This window comes from Mobula hypostoma, chromosome 5 (assembly GCF_963921235.1).
Source record: "Mobula hypostoma chromosome 5, sMobHyp1.1, whole genome shotgun sequence".
NCBI classification, from domain to species: domain Eukaryota; kingdom Metazoa; phylum Chordata; class Chondrichthyes; order Myliobatiformes; family Myliobatidae; genus Mobula; species Mobula hypostoma.
In genome coordinates this window covers 116,549,222-116,572,311 of record NC_086101.1, presented here as the reverse complement: position 1 = coordinate 116,572,311, position 23,090 = coordinate 116,549,222, and the positions used below count along the sequence as shown (strand labels likewise).

At 40.4% G+C, this 23,090-nt stretch overlaps 1 protein-coding gene across 2 annotated transcripts in view; it reads left to right on the top strand.

The window, feature by feature from the left end:
- LOC134346959 (misshapen-like kinase 1) overlaps positions 1-19,457 on the top strand; it is a 351,745-nt gene extending 332,288 nt beyond the window's left edge. For both annotated transcript variants that reach the window (XM_063048859.1, XM_063048858.1), the window contains 4 exons: positions 1,504-1,653; positions 9,108-9,267; positions 16,467-16,606; positions 18,774-19,457. In XM_063048859.1, the coding sequence (XP_062904929.1) occupies positions 1,504-1,653; positions 9,108-9,267; positions 16,467-16,606; positions 18,774-18,857 (534 nt within the window). In that variant the 3' untranslated portion in view covers positions 18,858-19,457. The remainder of the gene's footprint in view (positions 1-1,503; positions 1,654-9,107; positions 9,268-16,466; positions 16,607-18,773) is intronic.
- The last annotated feature ends 3,633 nt before the right edge of the window (positions 19,458-23,090 follow it).

The following is a 23,090-nucleotide window of genomic DNA, read 5'->3' as shown; positions in this document are numbered from 1 at the left end:
CATCCCAGGCAGTCTCCTTGTGCACACTCCCCAATGCTAACACACAACCTGATGAAGAGTCTCAGCCAAAACGTGTGGTCTTTATTCCAGTCCATAGGTGCTGCCTGGCCTGTGGAGTTCCTCCAGCATTTCATGTGTGTTGCTCTGGATTTGCAGAATCTCTTGAGTTTTTGACACCTTTCCTCTAGTGTGGTGACCAGAACTGTTCACAATACTCCAGCTGTGTTCCACCCAATGTTTCCTAAAGTTGAACACTGCTTTTCCAGTATATTCTGTGCCATGGTGAACAAAGGCAAGTATTCCATATGCCACCTTCGTCTGTGTGTCTACCTCTGGCACATTCCGGGATCATTGGACCTGTACAGAGGTCCCTCAATGCTATTTGCAAACATTCATTGTGTGCATCTATATTCATCATCATCATGTGCCATGTCATATGATGTGGGTGATTATGGTCTTCCATCTGTTTTTAATTTGAGAGGGTTTAATAAGCTCTTCCAAACTTTTGCCCATCCATCCTTTGATGTAACTCATCAATGTCTTGCCCTGTCACCTGCAACCTTTTCTTCCATCAATTTTTCCCATCACTGCAAGATGTTCAAGCTTCTCTTTCCTCAGTACATACCCCGGAAATTCTAGCTGCCATTTCCTGATTAATTTCAGCTTTCTTCTTATTCTGGCTTTTCGCAACACTTCCTCATTTGTTACTCTATCCTTCCATGATATTTTCATCATTCTTCTCAAAAACCACATTTCTGCAGCTTTGAGTCGCCTTCATTTTGCTTTGATTTTGTCCAACATTCGTTTCCTTGTGCTAGTGTGGAATAAACGTAGCACCACAACACTCTTGAGTTTCGTACCCATAGAATAGTTCCTACCTCTAACTTCAGCATCAGCCCTACCGTCAGATGTTATCGTGCTCATTAAGTATTTAAAATTCCATGTTTGTTTAATTGTTTCATTGCCCACTTTCATCACGCATTAGTCCTTCTAATGCGTGATGCCTTGCACCTAACAGGATTAAATTCCATTTGCAGTTGCTCTCCCAAACTTACCAATTGCTTAATATCATGCTGTTTCCTAAGGCCATCCTCTTCATTATGAACAACAATAATGCTCGTATTATCTGCCAACATGCCTCCTATGTTCACTATATGCAGATCACTAATTTGTATTAATGGTCCCAACATCACTAGTCACAGGCTTCCGATCTCCAACAACTCTCTTCTACCACTTTCAGCCTCCCATTACCAAACCAATTAAGTATCCATTTTGCCAGCATCTCTGGGATCCAGTTAGCTTTAAGTTTTCACGTAGAATCTTGTAGAAAGTCTTCCTCAACTTCTCATTGATATGTCAACCACAGCCCTCCAATATATCTTGTTACCTCTACATTTTAATACATCACTTATGGAAATACCCTGAATTAATTAGATGTACTTCAGCAAACAGATTGGTTGATTTGTTGAAAAAGAAAATCACTTGTTCGTATTTTCATCCCAGTCATTCACAGATCTGCCTCATAGACCATCATTAGTTGACTTGACGGTGGAAGAAGGTCAGAGGTTAAAGGTTGTTTATGGATCTAGCACTGGTTTCCATGCAGTTGACGTGGATTCTGGAAATACCTACGATGTTTACATCCCAGTGCATGTAAGTTTTAAAAGGTTTTATATAATTTTTATTGAATTTTCAAAAAGAATACATGAAAAGATAAAATCTACCCACCCCCCCCAACCCTCCCCCCCCCATATATATAGTCCTACCTAAAAGAAAGAAAGAGAAGAAAAAAGAAGAGCCGCCTGGGTATTGGAAGGTTTCCACATGCTCCATGGGATTCAAAATAAATTTGGTATAATTATTCGTTATTTTCCCCAAGTAACCAAATTCTTTGTCAGAGCACTTAAATATGACATCCTATCTTTTGTAAATAAGGGCGCCAAATATTCAAGAATGTTAGATAATTATCTCTTAAATTATAAGTAATTTTTTCAAGTGGAATGGAACTAGCCATTTCATTATTCCAACGATCCATACTTAAATACGAATCAGATTTCCAAGTAACTGCTATAGTCTTCTTAGCTACTGCCAATGCAATTTTTATAAATTCTTTCTGATATTTATTCAATTTAAGTATCGGTTTTACCCCTTCAATATCACCTAATAGAAATAATACAGGGTTATGTGGAAGTTGAATTCCAGTAATTTGTTCCAATAAGACTCTTAAATTTATCCAAAAGGGTTGAATTTTAAAACAAGACCAAGTAGAATGTAAAAAAGTACCAATTTCTTGATTATACTGAAAACATTTATCAGATAGATTTGAATTTAATCTATTTATTTTTTGTGGTGTAATATATAATTGGTGTAAAAAATTATATTGTACTAATCTAAGTCGAACATTTATTGTATTTGTCATACTGTCCAGACAAAGTCTTGACCAATTTATTTCATCAATATTAATATTCAGATCTGTTTCCCATTTTTGCTTTTACTTATGGGTTCCTTGTTTAATTGTCTGTTCTTGAATCAAATTATACATACAAGAAATAAATTTTTTAATTTTCCCTTTTTGAATTAAAATTTCAATTCATTAGCTTTTGGCAAAGACATTGTTTGACCCAGCTTACCTATTAAGTAAGCCCTTAACTGAAAGTAGCAAAAGAAAGTATTATTAGATATTTTATATTTATCCTTTAATTGTTCAAATGACATCAATATACCTCGCTCAAAACAATCTCCTATAAATTTAATCCCTTTTTGGTACCAATTATATAAAAGTTGATTGTCCATTGTAAAAGGAATAAGTCTGTTTTGAAACAAAGGTCTCCTTGCTAATAGAGATTTCTGTGTTTCCTTATCAACATTTATCTTATTCCATAGATCAATCAAGTGTGTTAATATAGGAGATTCTTTCTTTTCCCGTATCCATTTAGATTCCCATTTATATATAAAATCTTCAGGTTTATTTTCTCCTATCTTGTCTAGTTCTATTTTAATCCATGCTGGTTTTTGATCATCGAAAAAAGATGCAATAAATTTAAGTTGATTTGCTTTATAATAGTTTTTAAAGTTTGGAAGTTGTAACCCTCCTAACCTAAGTTTACATGTCAGTTTTTCCAATGATATTCTTGACATTTTACCTTTCCAAAGAAATTTTCTCACAGATTTATTTAACTCTTGAAAAAATTTCTGTGGCAATTGTATTGGTAATCTTTGAAACAAATACTGTAATCTCGGAAATATATTCATTTTTACAACATTGACTCTACCTACTAATGTTATTGGTAGTATCATCCATTTGTCAAGATCTTCTTGAATTTTTTTCAATAGTGGTAAATAATTAAATTTATATAAATTCTTTACATCACTATCAAGTCTTATACCTAAATACTTTATACCATTTACCGGCCATCTAAATTGGGTTACTAATCGACATTGACTATAGTCTCCTTTAGTAAGAGACAAAATTTCACTTTTATCCCAGTTTATTTTGTAACCTGATACCTTCCCATATTCATCCAATCTAGAAGATAATTTATGTAACGAATGTTGTGGGTTTGTTAAATAGATCAAAACATCATCGGCAAAAAGATTAATTTTATATTCCTCTTGGTTAACTCTAAAACCCATAATATCTGGATCCAATCTAATTAGTTCTGCTAATGGCTCGATCGCCAATACAAATAGAGCAGGTGATAGTGGACAACCTTGTCTAGTTGACCTTTTTAGCTGAAATGGTGTTGAAATTTGAGAGTTTGTCACTACTTTAGCTTTAGGGTTAGAATTTAAAGTTTTAATCCAATTTATAAAAGATGTTCCTAACCCATATTTATCTAATACTTTAAATAAAAAATCCCATTCTAATCTATCAAATGCTTTTTCTGCATCCAAAGCTACTACTATACTCTTCTCATCCCTTTTTTGTGCCAAATGAATTATACTGAGTAGCCGAGTTACATTATCTGCCAGTTGTCTATTTTTAATAAATCCTGTTTGATCCATATGTATTAATTTTGGTAAATATTTAGATAATCTATTCGATAAAATTTTTGCTATTATTTTATAATCCGTATTCAATAAAGAAATAGGCCTGTATGATGCTGGTTTCATAGGATCTCTGTCTTTTTTTGGCAATACTATTACAATCGCTGTTGAAAAAGATTCTGGAAGTTTATGTATTTTTTCTGCTTGACGTATTAGTTCCATAAAAAGAGGAAATAATAAATCTTTAATTTTTTTATAAAGTTCAGGTGGAAAACCATCTTCTCCTGGAGATTTATTACTTTGAAGTGATCCTAAAGCTTCTTCAACTTCTTTTAATGTAAAAGGCATATCTAATCCCCTCTGTTCTTCCAAATTCAATTTTGGAAGAGAAACTTGTGATAAAAACCTTTCTATCTCATTAACATCGTTTTGGGATTCTGATTGATATAATTCAGAATAAAAAATTTTAAAGGTTTCATTTATTTCAAGAGGTTTATAAGATATTTTATTTGCCCTTGTTCTAATTGCATTTATTGTTTTGGAAGCTTGTTCTGTTTTCAACTGCCAGGCAAGAATTTTATGTGCTCTCTCACCTAACTCATAATACCTTTGTTTAGATCTTATAATTGCTTTTTCCATTCTATATGTCTGAAGTGTATTATATTGTAACTTCTTATTGACAAGTTGTCTTCTTTTTTCTTCTGACATATATCTTTGTGATTCTTTTTCTATTCTTGTAATCTCTTTTTCCAATAGATCTAGTTCTGCCATATATTCTTTCTTAATTTTAGATGTATAACTTATTATCTGTCCCCTAAGATATGCTTTCATCGCATCCCATAATATAAATTTATCCTCCACTGAATGAAAATTTGTATCCAAAAAAAATTGAATCTGCTTTTTCATAAAATCACAAAAATCTTGATGTTTTAATAATATTGAATTAAATCTCCATCTATAAGCCACTTCTTCCTTATCAGCCATTATTATTGTCATTAATAAAGGAGAATGATCTGATAATATTCTTGCTTTATATTCCATATTTTTCACTCTGTGTTGAATATGCATTGATAATAGAAAAAAATCTATCCTTGAATAAGTTTTATGTCTATGGGAATAGAACGAATAGTCTCTTTCTTCAGGATTGATTCTTCTCCATATATCAATCAAATTTAAATCTTTCATCAATGATAAAGTTAGATTTACTACCTTCGATTTTATAACAGCCTTGGTTGATCTATCTAAGACTGGGTCTAAGCAAAAATTGAAGTCGCCTCCAATTAATATTTTTTCATGTGCATCCGCCAGATTCAAAAAAGTTTCTTGTATGAATTTTGCATCATTTTCATTTGGTGCATAAATATTCATAAAAGTCCATAGTTCGGAAAAAAGTTGACAATGTATAATCACATATCTCCCCGCAGAATCAGTTATTACATTTTGTATCCTAATTGGGAACGTTTTATTGATCAAAATTGCTACTCCCCTCGCTTTTGAATTAAATGAGGCCGCAACAACATTACCCACCCAATCTCTCTTTAGTTTCTGATGTTCTGTTTCTGTTAGGTGCGTTTCCTGTAAAAAAGCTAAATCTATCTTCATTTTTTTAATATATGTTAAGATTCTTTTTCTTTTCACTGGTCCATTAAGCCCATTAACATTAAAACTCAAAAAATTCAATAAATTAGTCATTATTCTTAACAAAGTTACTCCAATCTAAAACATTACTTATCTTCTCAACTCTCATAGTTCCTTGGGGAATCACTTTAAACTTCACCATGATGCTATGTGTTCCCCCCCCAACCTTCCAGGCAAAAAGAGAAAAAAAAGATAGAAAAAAAAACAAAATACCCCCCCCACTAATGTTGTGAATGAAAAGATACACAACACTACCCCCCTCCATTTTACGGGTCGCGGCAAAAGCCACGCTTGCACACATGATTAACGTAGCAATCGATCAGTGCTTCTTCCAGCTCCCCCGCAACAAAAAAAGTTATATATATACATAAACAAAATTAGTATTATTATTCCCAGCTAATTTCCTCCAGTATTAACCTTTCTTACCCCCCTCATATAATTAATACTATATTTATACTTTCATCCAGCTTCAAAAAATCCAACAAATCCATTCTTAAACCCAATCTTCATCTTCAATCTATCTCGCTCTCCTGAGTTTGTTTTTGTATCTGGTGAATATTCAGAGAATCTTGCACAAACTGCTCTGCTTTCTGGTAGTCATCAAAAAATCTTTTTTCTCCACCAGACAAAAAAATCTTCAAAGTTGCAGGATAACGCAGTATAAATTGATAACCATGCTCCCATAGGGTTTTTTTCACTGGATTAAACTTCTTCCTTTTCTTCAAAAGTTCGTAACTTATATCAGGGTCGAAAAAAACTCTTTTCCCTTTAATTATCAATGGCCCTTTTCTATCTTTGGCAGCTCGAACAGCCGCCTGTAGAATCCTTTCCTTGTCTTGAAATCTTAAGAATTTTATTAAAATCGATCGTGGATATTGGTCATCTTGTGGTTTTGGTCTTAAAGCTCTATGTGCCCGCTCAATTTCAACTGATCGAACCTCCTCTTCCATTTGCAAAACCTCCGGGATCCATCTTTGAAAAAATTCTATTGGCTTTTCTCCTTCCATACCTTCTGTAAGACCAACAATTTTAATATTATTACGTCTACTGAAATTTTCCAACATGTCCACTTTCTCCAAGAGTCGGTTTCTTTCCGAGTTCCAGACAAGCAAATCATTTTCTGTTTTTTCCACTCTATCATTCATAAGCCCCATTTCTCTTTCCATCTTCTGAAGCTTCTTTTCCATTTTGTCCTGTCTTTCCATAACTTTATTATAGCATCTCTTCGTATCTCTAAGCCCTTCTCTTACTTTCCTTAATTCAGCCGTTGATCGCAATACAGCCTCTCTTATGTCTCTATCATCTCCTTTACTTCCACTCACTTCCAATTCTTCCTCCTCTTCTTCATCTGTGTGCTCTGCAGAATCCAGTTCTGACTCTGAGTCATTTTCAATTGCAGTGGGTGTCGGTTCTTGTAGTTTGCGTTGTGTCGATTTGCGCATGCGCTCTTCTTTGCACATGCGCAATTCAGTTGTCTTCTTCGGAGCAACCTCTGCCACCGCCATTGCTCCCTGTTCTATCGAAGGAGATCCAACCTGAGTCCGAGGCTCCATCGTTGCAGTAGGCCCTTTTTTCTTCCCGTCTCGCGGCTGCTTCGCAACAGCAGACTTCTTTTGTTGCGGTTTAGGAGGCATACCGTAAAGTAGTCTTACAAAGTTTATAAATCGTTTTCAAAAAATATTTACCAACTTTGTTTTATTTAAACGGTACTTTACTGATTTGTTGCGGGAGAGCTGAATTTACACGTCTCAATCCCACGTCATCACGTGACGCCCCCAGTTTTAAAAGGTTTTAATTTATTTCACCCTGTGTAATGATTTCAAGCCACAGACCATTAAGTCCCTTCATTATATTCAGGATGATGCCTTGGGCTTTTTGATAGCCTCTCCCACCAGCTCATTACTCTGATTGTCCTGTAAGTTTGGTGTTTTTTTTTTATGGTATGAATTTTGCCATCATTGGTGTCAATGTCATCGAGGTAAGTAACACCTTGCTGGCACTCTTGCACTTTACTTGCATGTGGTGTGGCTCTCATTCTTGTAGCGGTGTGCAAAGCCATTGCAGCCAAAGCTGAATGTTAAAGACATTACCAAGAGAGTAACTAGTTCCACAACATCTGAAGAAGTTGTTCCTTCATTGAATTCCTAATGATCAAGCTCCAATGTGAGGGATATCACATTGGACTTGGACATTAGGGATTCTATGAAGGATCTTTTGCATTCAGATGTTGTATGGGATATCTGGAGATGTTCTACACAGTGCCTCAGCAAGAGGAATGCTTGGGGATAGGACAGGGAGGGATAATTGATCTGTTTTTGAACCAATTGTTCAGATCAATAATAATTAATAAATTTTCATTCATCCTGCTACCTCTATGTGCATCACCATTCCAAGCTGAGACAGCATCAGGATAATTGAAATGAGAAGTATTCCTTCAGCTCCATCATGTAACCCACTCTTTCAGGAAGAGGAAAATAGAGATCTTTCTATGTCTATGACTAATAACATTCAGAGTGTGAGATGTGACCGGATCAGGGTGGGCCATCAAAGCCCAGGTAAATGTATTGGGGATGGCGGGGATTCACAAGAATACTGAACCTCAGGCACATCAGCAAATGATGTATGGAGGTGAGGTTGCATCTCGAAGACAGAGGAGTCATCTAAACAGAGTTTTAAACTGATCATTTTCAGTTGGGGAACGCGGAACAAGGAGCAATGGTTTTAAAATTAGGATGTTTTATCATGAAGTTAGGAAGCAGTTTTGCACACAAGCTGATGAAAATTTAGAATTCCTTCTACAAAGAATGCCATGATGATGGCAGCACCCATCAACAACAGTCTCCACCCCACCACCACCCAGGTCATGCTCTCTTCTCACTGCTGCTATCAGGTAGAAGGTACAAGAGCCTCAGGACTCTCACCACCAGGTTCAAGAACAGTTATTACCCCTTGACTATCAGGCTCTTGAACCAAAGGGGATAACTTCACTTTCCCCATCACTGAACTGTTCCCACAACCTGTGGACTCACTTCTAAAGACTCTTCATCACATGTTCTTATCATTTATTGCTATTTAATTATATTCGTATTTGCAGTTTGCTGTCTTCTGCACTCTGGTTTAGCCCCCGAGTTGGGTGGGTGGCCTTTCATTAATTTTGTTACAGTTACTATTCTGTAGGTTTGCTGAGGATGCCCACAGGAAAATGAATCTCAGGGTTGTATATGGTGGCATATATGTACTTTGATAATAAAATTTTCTTTGAACTTTGAATCTTTTCAGAATCAGGTTTAATATCACTGGCATATGTTGTGATATCTGTTGAATTTATAAATGGAGTTTTTGGTAAGAATATCATTCAAGGTTAAAAGATGGGTAAATTGAAGGGTAAATTAGCTGATAGAATGGTGAATGGGGCTGAATGGCTAATTCCTATCCCTTTGTGTCTGCTTTCAACACAAGACCTTTCATCTTTTAATGTCTAGATTCAGTCCCATATGGTGCCTCATGCCATTGTAATTCTACCCAACACTGCTGGAATGGAAATGCTTCTGTGCTATGAAGATGAAGGAGTTTATGTGAATACCTATGGCCGTATTATGAAGGATGTGGTGTTACAGTGGGGTGAGATGCCAACCTCTGTGGGTAAGTTGCCTACAAACTGAGGCATTACTTTGTGAACCTTTCTCACTGCCTTTTTCTTTCTCTGACTGTCCGAAGGTCCCTTGAGATACTTTATAGAGAAGCATTGTTCTAGGTCAGATAGTTGGTGGTAGCTGATTCAAAAGATGATCCTGGCCCTAGTCACACGTACAAGTTCAGGCAGAGGTGGCCAAGTTTCAATGTGGAGCAGAAATCTCTACTGCAATTGTGGCACTTAAAACTGAGAACATTTCTTAATCTGCTGGTCTGTTAATTGCCCCATAATGAGGGTAGTCTCTCAATTCAGTATCAACTAGGCCAGTGATTCTCAACCGTTTTTTGGCCACGGCCCCCTTAGCAGCTCTTCTCAAGTTCCAGGGCCCCCTTTCAAACAGGGATACAACAGGAACAGAGAGACAGAAAATCATTTATTATTGAACACAAGAAAACCTGAACATTCCGACAAACGGGACAAAACTTTAAAAAAGACTGTATGAAATTAAACATCTATCAGGCCTAATGCGATCATTGAGCTTGGTTCTTTTCTGCAAGTTTCATGATATTGGGCTCCAAATTAGACAATGACAGTCATCTCTTGTTGCGGTATCAATTCTGTTCCTGGATTTTGTCAAGGAAACTACCTTGCAGAATCCGCTCTCAACCAAATATGTTGAGGGAAAGGCAATAAAAAATCTTTGGGTTTTTTTCCCGCAGTGCTGTAAATTTATTTCGGTAGATCACTCACTCCGAAGATCAATCAAACTCTCTTGAATTTCTGCCTCAACTTGGGTGGGTTGTACTTCATTATACAGATATTATAAATAGGAGGGAAACTATCGACTCCAATGAAGGTTGCTGCTTGGATATTTCATTGGCTCAGTTACCAGGGCCCCCATAAACCCTTGGGGGTCCCCTTCTCTCAGTTTTCAGTCGGTGGCCCCCTTCAAATATGTCCGGGCCCCCAAGGGGGCCATATGACCCCTGTTGAGAATGGCTGAACTAGACCAGGACAAACTGCATCCATTCCCATTGTATGTTGCACCAGGTTTCTTGATATGTAGTTCTCTGGTACAATGAGGCCCAACCAGCTTGAGGAGCTGTACCTCACCTTCCCTCTGGGCTTCCTTCTAGACTTGCTATCAAATTCTCCAACTCCCCTGTCTGAATCAGAACTGGCCATTTTCAGCAGCGCACACAAACTCAGCAGGTCAGGCTGCATCTATTGGAGGGGACATTTCAGACTGAGACATTTTGACAGCTTTGGGGGCAAAAAAAGCAGAAACCAGAACAAGAAAGTTGGGGGAGGGGGACGAGAATGGAAGGTAACAGATGAGACCTGATGGTGGAAAATTGGTGGGATTATGTGAGAAGCTGGGAAGGAATAGGTGGAAGAGATAACAGACAGAAGAAGAAAGAATCTCAAGGGAGATGGGTAGATAAGGAGAAGAGAAGGGGGTGAGAGGATAACCAGGGAATCTAATAGTTGAGGACATGGAATAAAGGGGAGGAGGGAACTCAGAGGGACACAGGCAAGTGAGGAGAAGGGAAGGAGAGAGTAACTAGAATGATAAATGGAGAAGAAAAGGGGTAGAGGGGAGTAATTACTGGAAGTTAGAGAAATCAGTTTTCATGCCATCAGGTTGGAGGCTCGGTTGATCTTATTTGTATAGTGAGAACGGCTGGGCATGTCACTCAGTGTTACTGTTTAGAACACACAACACAAACGAAGAAACTTGTAAAAATGTACTAGTTACTGCTCCCATTCAAGCAGTATAACAGTAATATTTACTTCTACGCATTCCTCCCTCCCCTCCTCCCCTACTGAAAGCTGTTTCTCTCTCTACAGATACTGCCTGACCTGGTTGTTTCTGACATTTTCTGTTTTCATTTCATATTTCTACACTGTTGCTGGCTTTCCATCTCCTGTGTGCCCTTAGTATGACTTCAATACACTGAGCAATCAGAACCACAATATAAAATAAACCCTGGTGCATGCTGGAGCTGGAGTAAATAGCTGATTTTTTTCAATGGGCAGGAATGTCCCTGGGCAACTTCAGTAGGGTGGCACCTTAACATTAAAAGATTCAGAAATACCAACATACTGGTTTTGCCTGTTATGCTGTTGGCGTTTAGGGCAGCTATGAAGGTCCTCCATCTCTGGTGGCGTTCCGGATTCCTTCATCACATCAGTAACGTCCTCTTGGTTTTCACGACAGTCAGTCATGCGAGTACTAGGTGGAGACTCAGGAACTCTGTCACACATAGATGTTGAAGGATTTTTCATTGCGGTTTCCATAAGTTTTGTTTGACCAGTCAGGGTTGTTGGCCCTGAGCTGAACCCCCAAACGTGGAAGATCGGTGGACCACTCTTAGACTCGCCTCTACCCTTTGACCTGTTTGGCGTGGGTGACCCTACCAAGAGCCAAAGCATGAAGCCCTGACTCCAGCCAACACAGCTCTCCCGGTCAATGAGGCACTCAAGCCTCCAAACCACAGCAAGGTTGTGGTCTTCTTGGAGGAACATACTGGTCAAGGTAACATTTTTCTGCAGTTGAATGTACAGCAGAGATTATTCCTGCTGGAAAGTACACAGGTATTTAACGAAGGCAGGAACCAGGAAATGGTATATATCTCTTTTTCTTTTGCTCTACTACCAGCTGAGGTTGTGACTGGGGTACATGACTTCCTATTTACCTTCGATATCTTTGTTTTAAAAAATAATCCTTTAAGACTCAAACTCAAAACTTAACCGTTGACCCTCTGACTTGTGACTGAAAGTTCAAAATTTTATTGTGTCCCAAAATGTGTTTTCTAATTTCATTCCCGAAAGGCTTGGTTCCAATTTTTTAACCCATCCTTACCCCTATTTCTGGACCAGAATATCCCAAGCCCATATTTCTATCTCAATTTCATATCTGAAAGCATTAACCAAAATGGATTTAACCTGTCAAGGAATGTAACTGCAGTTTCTAGTGTTGTGACTTGTCAACGAAAGCCACTGGAGAGACTTATAGCTGTGGGAGTATATAAGTTTTTATTTGGTGCACACTGGAGTCACTCTGGAGAGAGGCTCAGTGACCCAACATTACATCATATTTTTATATCCAAAAGATCAAAGGTAACAGCAGGACAATTCTATAGTTAAAATGCATCCATAATGCTTCCTTTGAGTTACATATAATTTTCAGACACTTGGATCTTCACACCAACAGACACTCTAGGGTGAATGTTAATCACCGCTGTCTCTGAGCTGCATTCATGCATATGCAGACATCTCAGGTCAGTGGGGTGTTTCCTGGTTTGCAATTGACCCAGTCTGCAGCTGCAGGAAGAGCATTGTTCTGAGCTACGTTTTAACCTCAATCTACAATCCACAGTCAGATCTGAAGACTGGTTGCAGTTGAAATTAATATTTGTTACATTCCATAACTCTAGAACACGCCCTAACACTATAATCACCCATTCTCATTTAACCTTTAGATGCTGGGGATCCGATAAATCCATCCATCCTTGCATCATTACATAGAACACAGAAGAGTACAGCACAGGAACAGGCCATTCAGCCCACAATGTTGTTCTGAACCAGCTAAAAAGTAAATCAAAAACACCCAAACACTAATCCCTCCTACCTACACCATGTCCATATCCCTCCATCTTCCTTACATCCATATGCCTGTTCCAAACATATCATAAAGGCATCCACCACATCCCCTTTGAACCTACCCCTTCTCATCTTCAATGTATGCCCTCTAGTATTTGACATTTTCAACCCTGGGAAACAGACACTCTCTGTCCACTCTATCTATGCCTCCCATAATCTTGTAAACTTCTTTTAGATCTCCCGTCAGCTGAAGAGTACAGTTCAGCAACAAGCCTTCGGTCACAATGTCTGTGCTAACTATAATGCCAAATTAAAGAAAACCCAAACTGCTTACAAATGATCCATTCCCTATATGTTCATGTTTTGTCCAAATATCTCTTAAACATTACTCATCATCATCGTCGTCGTCATGTGCCTGTGCTATAGAAGTGGTTTACCATTGCCTTCTTCTGGGCAGTGACTTTCCAAGACAGGTGACACCATCCATTATCAATACTCTTCATAGATTGTCTGCCCAGCATCACAGGTCACATAAGCAGGACTTATGATTTCCACCAGCTGCTCATACGATCATCCATCACTTGCTCCCATGGGTTCACATGACCCTGATTGGGAGGCTAAGCAGGTGTTACACCTTGCCCAAGGGTGACCTGCAGACTAGCAGAGGGAAGGAGCACCTTACATCTCCTTTGGTAGAGATGTTTCTCCACCCCAACACCCATTAAAACACCAATGCCATGTCTATTTCTACCACTCGCCAGCAGTCGTTCCAGATACCCACCACACTGTTTTTAAAAACTAATTGCCCGCATAGATTCCTTAAACTTTCCCTTCTCACCTTAAGTGCATGTTTTCTAGTATTTGACATTTCTACTTGGCTGGAGGGTGCTGAGTCTGCTGTTCAGCACCAATTCCAGCACACAGACTGGAGCGTGTTTGCTGCCCATGCCACCAGACTCTCAGATTAACATTGACTTATATACCAACTCTGTCCTGGAGTATGTCAACAAGAGTGTAGGTAGAGTGATATCACAAAAACAAAAGTTTTCCCCAATCAGAAACCATGGATGAACAGAGAAGTTTGCCTCCTGCTCAAAGCCAGAGATTTAGACCAGGAGGCTTACATCTCAGCCAGGGCCAACCTGAGGAGGGGAATCTCTCAGGCTAAACACATATACAAACAGAGGATCGAGGAGCATTTCAACTCCTCGGACCCCTGGCGCATGTGGCATGGCGTACAGGTCATTACAGACTTCAAACCACCTAGTACTGTGTCACCCTCAAAGCGGATCTTCCACCTGGTGAACTGCCTCTCTCACTTTCCACCTCCGATGTTTGTGCCACCCTGAGCAGGGTGAATGTACGGAAGGCAGCTGGTCTGGATGGAATACCTGGCCGTGTGCTCAGAGTCTGTGCAGGGCAGTTGGCCGGGATCTTCATGGACATTTTTAATCTGTCCCTGGCCCAGGCAGTTGTCCCCACAAGCTTCAAGACCGCCACCATCGTGCTAGTGCTAAATTATTCCACTGCCACGGCCCTGAATGACTTCTGCCCAGTTGCACTCACCCCCATCATTGCAAAGTGCTTTGAGAGACTGGTTCTATCACATCTGAAATCCTGTCTGCCCACTACCCTGGACCCCCATCAATTTGCCTATCGCACCAACAGGTCAACAGAGAATGCCATCTCCACGGCACTTCACTCTGCCCTGACCCACCTGGACAGCCCCAGCTCTTGCGTCAGAATGCTGTTGAATGGATAGTCCAAAGCTGCGTTAGTGCATCGATAGTTAATGTTCGAAAGTGACTGTTTGCTGTAAGTGTAGTTCGCATAGCTGAATCTAGCGAACACGCAGGAAACAAGCAGATAAATTAACACTATTTTTCGAAATCTGGTAAGACACTGAGCCTCGCGATACACACGCACCGCCATCTATCCTGGAGCTACAAAACAAATTAGAATACAAATACAGAACAAATTAGAACAATACCAACACATCTCTACAGTACTACGAAACTGTATTAGTTCCTAATAGTTATCGATGGAGGAATTCATCCAGTGTACGTTGCTGTATTCTTTTGATTGTAAATGAACAAAATCGGTGCAGATAATGGAGTGCTTTCATACAGTTCTTTTGACAATTGTATCCTGCAAATCTTCATTTTCATTGTAACATTCAAGATGATTTTGGATACCTTCAAATTCTTGGTAGTTGTAGTGAAATCATTTCAGCGGGCCAGGCAAAGAGTACAGTCAATGTTTCGGACCAAGACGCTTCATCAGGACTGGAGGAGAGAAAGATGAGGAGTCAGAGCAAGAAGGTGGCGGGGGGAGGGAACTTTTTCCAGCATCTGTAGATTTTCTCTTGTTTGTCAATTTCACTCCCAACAGTTCCGGACTTTCCGAGCCTTAGTGTGTAAACAGCTACTGCTTATTTCTGCCAACTATCAGTGACAAAAACACATGCAACTGACACTATTTAAAAACTGTGCATTCTAAGCATGGTGTAGTGTCTAATGGCCACACAAGTTCATGCATCTGAGGCTAGTCAGAAACTGATCAGCAACAATCTGGTGTCCCAATTAAGCAGCATAGTGTTCCAAATAAGTTAATGGAGTCCTGGCAATTTTCTCAATTAGTTTTTGCTCTTTAAGTGTTGGCCCAAGTAAGTGGCTACCCTGATTATCCAATGGCCCAGTTAACCAGAATTCACTGTGCTTTTTGATCCATGCAATATCCTGATAACTCTTTCTGCACCCTCTCTAATGTCTCAATAAAGCCAAATCCTCCTTTAGCTACCAATGGTTGACAGTCCCTCATGTGACATTGAGTTTGGCTGTGGCTCTCAGCCAGCAGTTGGTCAGAAAGGAAGAGGACTATTTGTGAAGGTTATGGGATGATAGCCCTTGTACGTTTCCCACCCTATACGATTGGGTGCAAGGTGGAGATGCGTCCCTACCAATGGAAGTGTAAGGCGCTCCTCCCATCTGCTTGCCTGCAGGTCACCCGTGGCCCCCCCATCCCTCAATGATCAGCATCACATGAAGCCGTGGGAGCAGGTGGTGAGTGGTCGGATGAGCAGCTGGTGCATATCACAAATCCTGGTTATGCAGCCACTGATGTCAGGCAGACAATCTCTAAAGAGGATTGAAAATGATTGGAGTCACCCATCTTAAAGACAGTGCCCAGAAGGCGGCAATGGCAAACCACTTCTGCAGAAAAATTTGCCAAGGACAATCATGGTCATATGACTGCCCACATCATGTGACATGACACATAATAGTGATGACCCTGCACAATATCCCACAAAACGAGAAGCAGGAAGGGGGATCCCACGTCTCACTTCCCACCCCAACAAAGTCTAGTTTAGATGTGAAGTATGATGTACACTGCAATAGCACATTAGCAATAGGGATACCTTGTAGCTGCTGTGGATGTACTATACCAGTCAGGGGTGAGTTACTAAAAGCATCTCCATCCAATTACTGACTCAATCTTGACTGAGCTGACAGTGAAAGTGGCACCAAGTATATGCTGTTTAAGGTGCATTTTTTCATCAATAACCAAGCAGCTTGAAACTATGCCTTGTGTCTTTGTACAGCGTACATCTGTTCAAATCAGATCATGGGTTGGGGTGAGAAGGCCATCGAAATCCGATCTGTGGAGACAGGTCACCTCGATGGAGTTTTTATGCACAAAAGAGCACAGCGGCTAAAGTTCCTCTGTGAACGCAATGATAAGGTAATGTGCACTGCAGTGCTCGTTCAACAGACTTTCAACAAGGTTGTAAAGAAAATCTTGTGGGGGCGGGGGGCAATGTGCAATTCAGCTCTGGAAATAGGGAGAGCCTCTGATCTAACACTATAGACTTGTCATGTCTCCTTTGCAAAAGCAAATAAGTTGAAGGTCACCGTTCTTGCTTTTCTATTCGCATTATGGTTGGTAGATTAATTACCCACTGTGCCCCTAGAGCATGAGGGAGTGGTAGAAACTGAGAGAGGGGAGAGTTAGGAAGGAGAGCAGAATAAAATGTAAAAGTGTAAATGAATACATGAGGACTAGCAAGGGCACAGTGGGCTGAAGGGCATGTTCCGTCAGAGCATAAGATATAGGAGAAAAGTTAGGCCATTTGACCCATCAAGTCTCCTCACCATTTCATCACAGTTGATCCATTTTCCCTTTTGGCCCCAATCTCCTGCCTTCTCCCTGTATCCCTTCTTGCCCTGACTAACCAAGAATCTATCAACCTCTGCCTTAAATATACCCAATGATTTGGCCGTTCCGTGCTGTACAACTCTGTGACTCCATTGGCCGCTGAATTTCAGCACTCTGATAACTTCTCAACCTCGCGCAAATGACGGACAACTTCCATACGACATAATTCAGTCGCTGCAATCGGCTCTTCCCTCACCATGAATTACATTGAGAGTGAGATCATCAAGAATGAACTAAGTCATATGAAGGCACTGGTGAGATAGGACAGAAAACATTGTTTATGAAATCCAGGGAGCAGTAAGCAATCTTCATGAGGATCTCAGCATCTGCAGGAGGAAAGGAATTGTTCACATTTTGGACTGAAACCCTGCAATAGGACTATTGACCCCAAGTGTCAGCAATCCCTTTCTTCCCACAAATGCTGTACCATCTTCTACCAGCCGATTTTGTTGTTCCAAACTTTTCTGCAGAGTCTTGTCTCTCCAGGAAATCCAGAGAAACCCCATCACCCAGAGAGTGGCGCAAGCACAGAGGATTTGCATTCCATGTGTTTGTTTGTGACAACAGTGTAGGGCAGGGGTTCCCAAACTTTCATTTATGCATAGACCCTCACCATTAACCGAGGGGTCTGTGGACCTCGGGTTGGGAATCCCTGGTGAAGCGGAAAGCTGGGTAAACATGGAGAATAAGGTGTTAATAGATTTCAATAAAGTGGAGGAGGCACAAAAGGCTGCTTGAACCCGCAGCAACAGAAAGAAGCTAGGGGAACTTAGCAGGTCAGGCAGTATCTGTGGAGTGTAGTGGGCAGATAACGTTTGGGTCGAGACCTTTCATCTGAACTGAAAGATAGAGTAGAAATGGCTTGTATTAAGAGGTGAGGGGAAAGGGTGGAACAAGAGCTGCCAGGTTATGGTTGAGTGCAGGCAAGGAGGAGTGGTAGGTGGATGGAGGAGAGGCTGGGAGAGTGTATAAACAGCAATGTGCACTCAGTAACCACTCTATTAGGTACAGGAGTGAAACCCAGTATCGTCTTCTGCTGTAGCCTGTCCACTTTAAATTTTGACGTGTTGTCCATTCAGAGATGTTCTCCTGCACAGCATTGTTGTAATGTGTGGTTATTTGAGTTGCTGCCGCCTTCCTGTCAGATTGAACCAGTCAGGCCATTCTCGTGACCTTTCTCATTAACACGGCTTTTTCGCCCACAGAACTGCAACTCACTGGATTTTTTTGTTTGTTTTTCCACACCATTCTCTGTAAAGTCTAGAGCCAGGGGTTCCCAACCTGGAGTCCACGGGCCCCTCGGTTAATAGTAGGGGTCCATGGTTTCAAAAAAGGTTGGGAACCCCTGCTCTCGAGACTGCTGTGCATGAAAACCAGCAGCTCAAACCCCCCTGTCTGGTACTAACAATCCTTCCACGGTCAAAGTCACTTGCATCCTATTTCTTCCCCACTCTGATATTCGGCCTGAACAACCACCATGTCTGAATACTTTTTTACATTGAGTTGCTGCACGATTAGCTGATTAGATATTTGCATTAATGAGCAGGTGTACCTAATAAAGTGGCCACTGAGTGTGGCGCTGAAGGAGAAAATATTCTCTTGATATTGTAATTGTTTTTTATGCTTTTTCTTAAAACTCTAATCACTGTGAAAATTTATGCTCACCTCAGTTCTTCCCTTTAATTTTCCACAGGTCTTTTTTGCCTCTGTCCGTTCAGGTGGAAGCAGTCAAGTTTATTTCATGACATTAAATAGGAACACAATCATGAACTGGTAAAAAGGACAACCTGTTGGACTACTGATGTGTTGGATACTGTAAATACATATGACGGTGCATTTTGTAGATCAGAGATTTAAGTGGGATATATAGACCATGGAGAGGTTTCTGTGGAACTCAGAATGGATCTCGTGCCTCAAAAGACATTATCATGAACCTCTTGCTTTAAAGGTTTTTTTTCCTTTCCTTCTTCTGGAGAATGAATTTGACAGCTTGGCTGCAGTTGTATCACCTATCCAGCATGCTTTACTCATTCGAAGCCAAGGCTGCTTCTGACTGGCAGTAGAGCACATGGATCCATTGTGTACTTGGTTATGGTGGGCGGGGGGGGGGTAAATAATGTTTGGACTTGCTTTGAAACGAGCCACTGTTCTGATTGAAAAGGGAGTGCGGAATACTACCAATTAACCCTGTTACCATAAATAGTCCAAGCCATCTTCCTCGATCTGGAAAAATATGGGTTAAGTCAGGATTGGTAGCTCACTGTTTGTGTGTGTGTGTGTGTGTGTGTGTGCGCGCGCGCGCGTATGTGAGTGTTAATTTTTTATGTCTATTTTAGAATAGAATTAAGGTTTTAAAAGTAGTTTTTCAACTTTTTTTCATAAATCCAAATGCCAAAGTTTGCAAGACTGCCTACTTTCTGATCAATCGCAGCAAATTAAGGCCTTGAGAGGTGTGGGGGATCCCTGTTGTTGATTTGAGGGACCATTCACCTTAATTGAGGGCAGGGTCTGCCCTTGGGTAAAATGGTTGTACAAACCAACACAGTGCACCATTTTGTATTGAGACTCCATCTTGAGTGGCTCCATGATGTGCTTTAATTGGCGTTATTGGATTGCACATAGATTAATCATAATTGAATTGAGACTATTTGACACTTCTTTCCAGTAACTCGTTTCTCTGTCCTCTAAGCTCTAAAGTTTGGCAGGAATCATTCACTGCTGTACATCCACCATTAGGTCTGTTTACTGCTTTCTCTTCCTTGAGTTTGACAACTGTGAGTGCAGCGTAATATGCAAAATTGGTCTTGCAGGTCTTGTGACCTTGGCACATTTCTCTGTTTTGGAACAGTACACTTCTTCCCTATGGTTTCCAAAGCCTTCAGAAATTTAATTCTTGTATGTTTGTGCCTACAGGGACATTGCACTCAGTAGCGATAAAGATTGCCACTCAAGGGCTTGGTGGAAGGAAGGAAGTAGTGAGAGGGGTAGTGGGAGTTGAGTCAACGTCAGGTTCAGCCATTCACCTGATTGTCTGGATTGGAAACTCTTCCCTGTAATTTATTTGTTGCTATGTTACTGATAGTCAGTTGGTTGTCCCCTAGTTTTCTGTGTTCTCTCACTGAAGGTGACTGTGTCCTGGCATGGTTTAATGTTTCTTCACCCACTTACTTCCTAAGCTTCAAGGATCTTGCAGGAGAATGTAGCAAGATCCATCTTCTGTACGTGATCGGTTATCTCCACACTAATTTCAGATACACCAGTCTCCCTCAAGCTGTGTGATTCAAAACTGAACACTACATCATTTTCCCCAATCTTGCCTTTTGACCAGGGGTTGCCAACCTTGTGTCTGCGGACCTCATGCTTAATGGAATTGGTCTATGGCATAAAAAAGGTTGGGAACCCCCTGTTTTAGACCTTTATGGAGAGCCATTTCAAATAAATTTAAGCAGTTCCCCTAATACATTGGGGAAACCATTCCTGGCATGATTTTAGTGAACAGTGGACAGTCAGATGTGTGGCGAAGAGGCAGTGTCTACTGTAAAGAAACTTCCTCTTAGTTTTTAATACAAAATTAAATCACTGAATTGTTCTTTTTTTGCCTGAAAATGCATTTTAAAATGTCATTCCCTGGTGAAAATGTTCAGGAGCTTTTATCCCTCACTCCTTGGTTTTAGTGAATAAATTATCATTTTCTTTTGAAGTACAACTGTTAGTATCTTGAGATTAAGGAGAAATGTATGTAGATGACACCATTAATAGAACAGCATGTCCAGGAAAAGGGTGGGGTGATATCATAAATTCTCAACTCTCCTCAGCTAAAACCTACCAGTTGTTCTTTAGATGACAAGATCTGTTCATGGATTTAAACAAAGTTATCCAAGTTTCCTTTCAGGGTTTCATAAGCTAGTATATCTCTTCTTGGAGTCTGGTCTTTCATATGCGTTGATTGCAATCATGATGTCGGTTGGAGCACTTAGAACCTTAGCTTTGTTTCCCATTCTTAAGGTGGTTATCAATCTGTACCATAACTGCTCATTTCATCTGTGCTTTGTTTCCCCATATCCCTATGTACAGTGCCCAGGTTTCTTTCTCCCCCTACTCTTTTAACTTATTCTGCTGAAGGTTCCAAACCTTTTAGTTCAGCACGTCTCCATCTCCATTGTGGCCTCTGCTGCTCCACAAAGACCATTCCAGATGTGGACCTCCTCTTTGAAAGTGCGGTGTTTCCAGCTGAAAAATGAATGCATGGATCTGGGCTATCCTAAAGTCAGAACTTCTAGTTTATGTTTTCACTCCCTGCATGTGATTTCTGCTCGGTTTGCCACTGCCAGGAACCATGTGCTTTCGCACTCTGTAGAACTGGCTGTTTGGTCAACGTACTACCATCTACTCTGAGGAACTGACTATTTGCTGTCATCGTTACCAATTACTAATAGAAACATAGAAAATAGGTGCAGGAGTAGGCCATTCGGCCCTTTGAGCCTGCACCGCCATTCAGTATGATCATGGCTGATCATCCAACTCAGAACCCTGTACCAGCCTTCCCCCCCATACCCCCTGATCCCTTTAGCCACAAGGGCCATATCTAACTCCCTCACTAATGTGACGTGTCCAGAGTGCGTTGTATGAGTTGTCTCACCAGGGGCCACTTTTAGAGAGGCATTGGTGACAAGACATCAAATTCAGCCAGAAATACAGAGCATTAGGTTGTAAGATCAATTCCACTACCAGTCTGTGACCACTAAGGAGCTGGAATTCACAGCTCCATTTCACACCAATGCAGCCACACTCTTGTTCTCATTGTTGATTGTAAATTGCAATTTGCTGCTACGTTTTGGGTAGAGAATTGACTCGTTTTTGTTTTCCCTGGCTGTCTTGGTTATTAAACTAGATTGAAAGTAGCCTTGCAGTGAACTTATTTTTATGCTCTTGAACTACCCTTCTGCAGAAAATGTGTGCGTTAAAATATGAGGTTCAAATTTAATGAGTTTTACCAGACTCCATGTACTGTATGCCTAGAATTTATTCTTTAATAAAATGTTACAGTGGAATAGGGTAACTGAATGGCACCGAACTTCAGTGATACACTCTTGGCATCCTTTGTCTTGAGACTCTCTGTTGCTGCAGATCTACAAGTGGTATCTGCTTGAACTTGCCCAAAGTCGATGGTCAGTTGATTTTCACATGCAACCAACTCCTTGTTGGCAAAACAGTACACACAACAAATGCCACAAAAAGAAAGGTTCAATGGTTCTATTTAATATCAGAGAATATATACAATATACAATCTGAAATTCTTACTCTCTGCAAACATCCACGAAACAGAACAAAAACCCCAAAGAATGATGACAGGAAAACGCTAGAAGCCCAATGGCTCCCCCTCCCCCTCCTATGCACAAGCAGCAGCAAATCATCAGCCCCCACCACCTGCCATACAAGTAAAAGCAAAGCCCCCAAAGAGACCATGATCTAGAGTCCATCAAAAACCACCATTCACCCCAATAGTTTGACATGCCACAGTCTTGAGAGAAAGATATCACTCCTGCCATAGGGAGAGGGGAGACCAACAGCGCACTATTTTGATGTTACAGACTGCAGCATCACTCTTATTTCGAGTTCCCCAACTCAAGAATCGGCAGAAAATCTCTCACCATTGAGAGAGAAAGTGATCTCGCAAGTGCAGAGGTTCAAAGGTACAAAGATTGTAGTGCTGTCTGAAGTAGTTCAATAAGAAAAGTCCACGATTAGATTATTTTGCCCACAGCAGGTTGGGCAGCTTCTGTGTAGAGAGCAACAAGTTAACAGTTCACACCAATGAAAGGATATTAACCTGAAATATAAGTTTTTTTTTCTGTCTACAGACACTACCTGATCTGCTGAGCATGTCCTTCATTTTCCATTTTGTTTCAGATTTACAAATGTGCAGGATTTTGCTTTTGGGTCACTGTTTAGTACCTGGGCCATCTTTTTTCATATTGCAGGATAGGGTGGACCCCACGCAGCTTGTTTG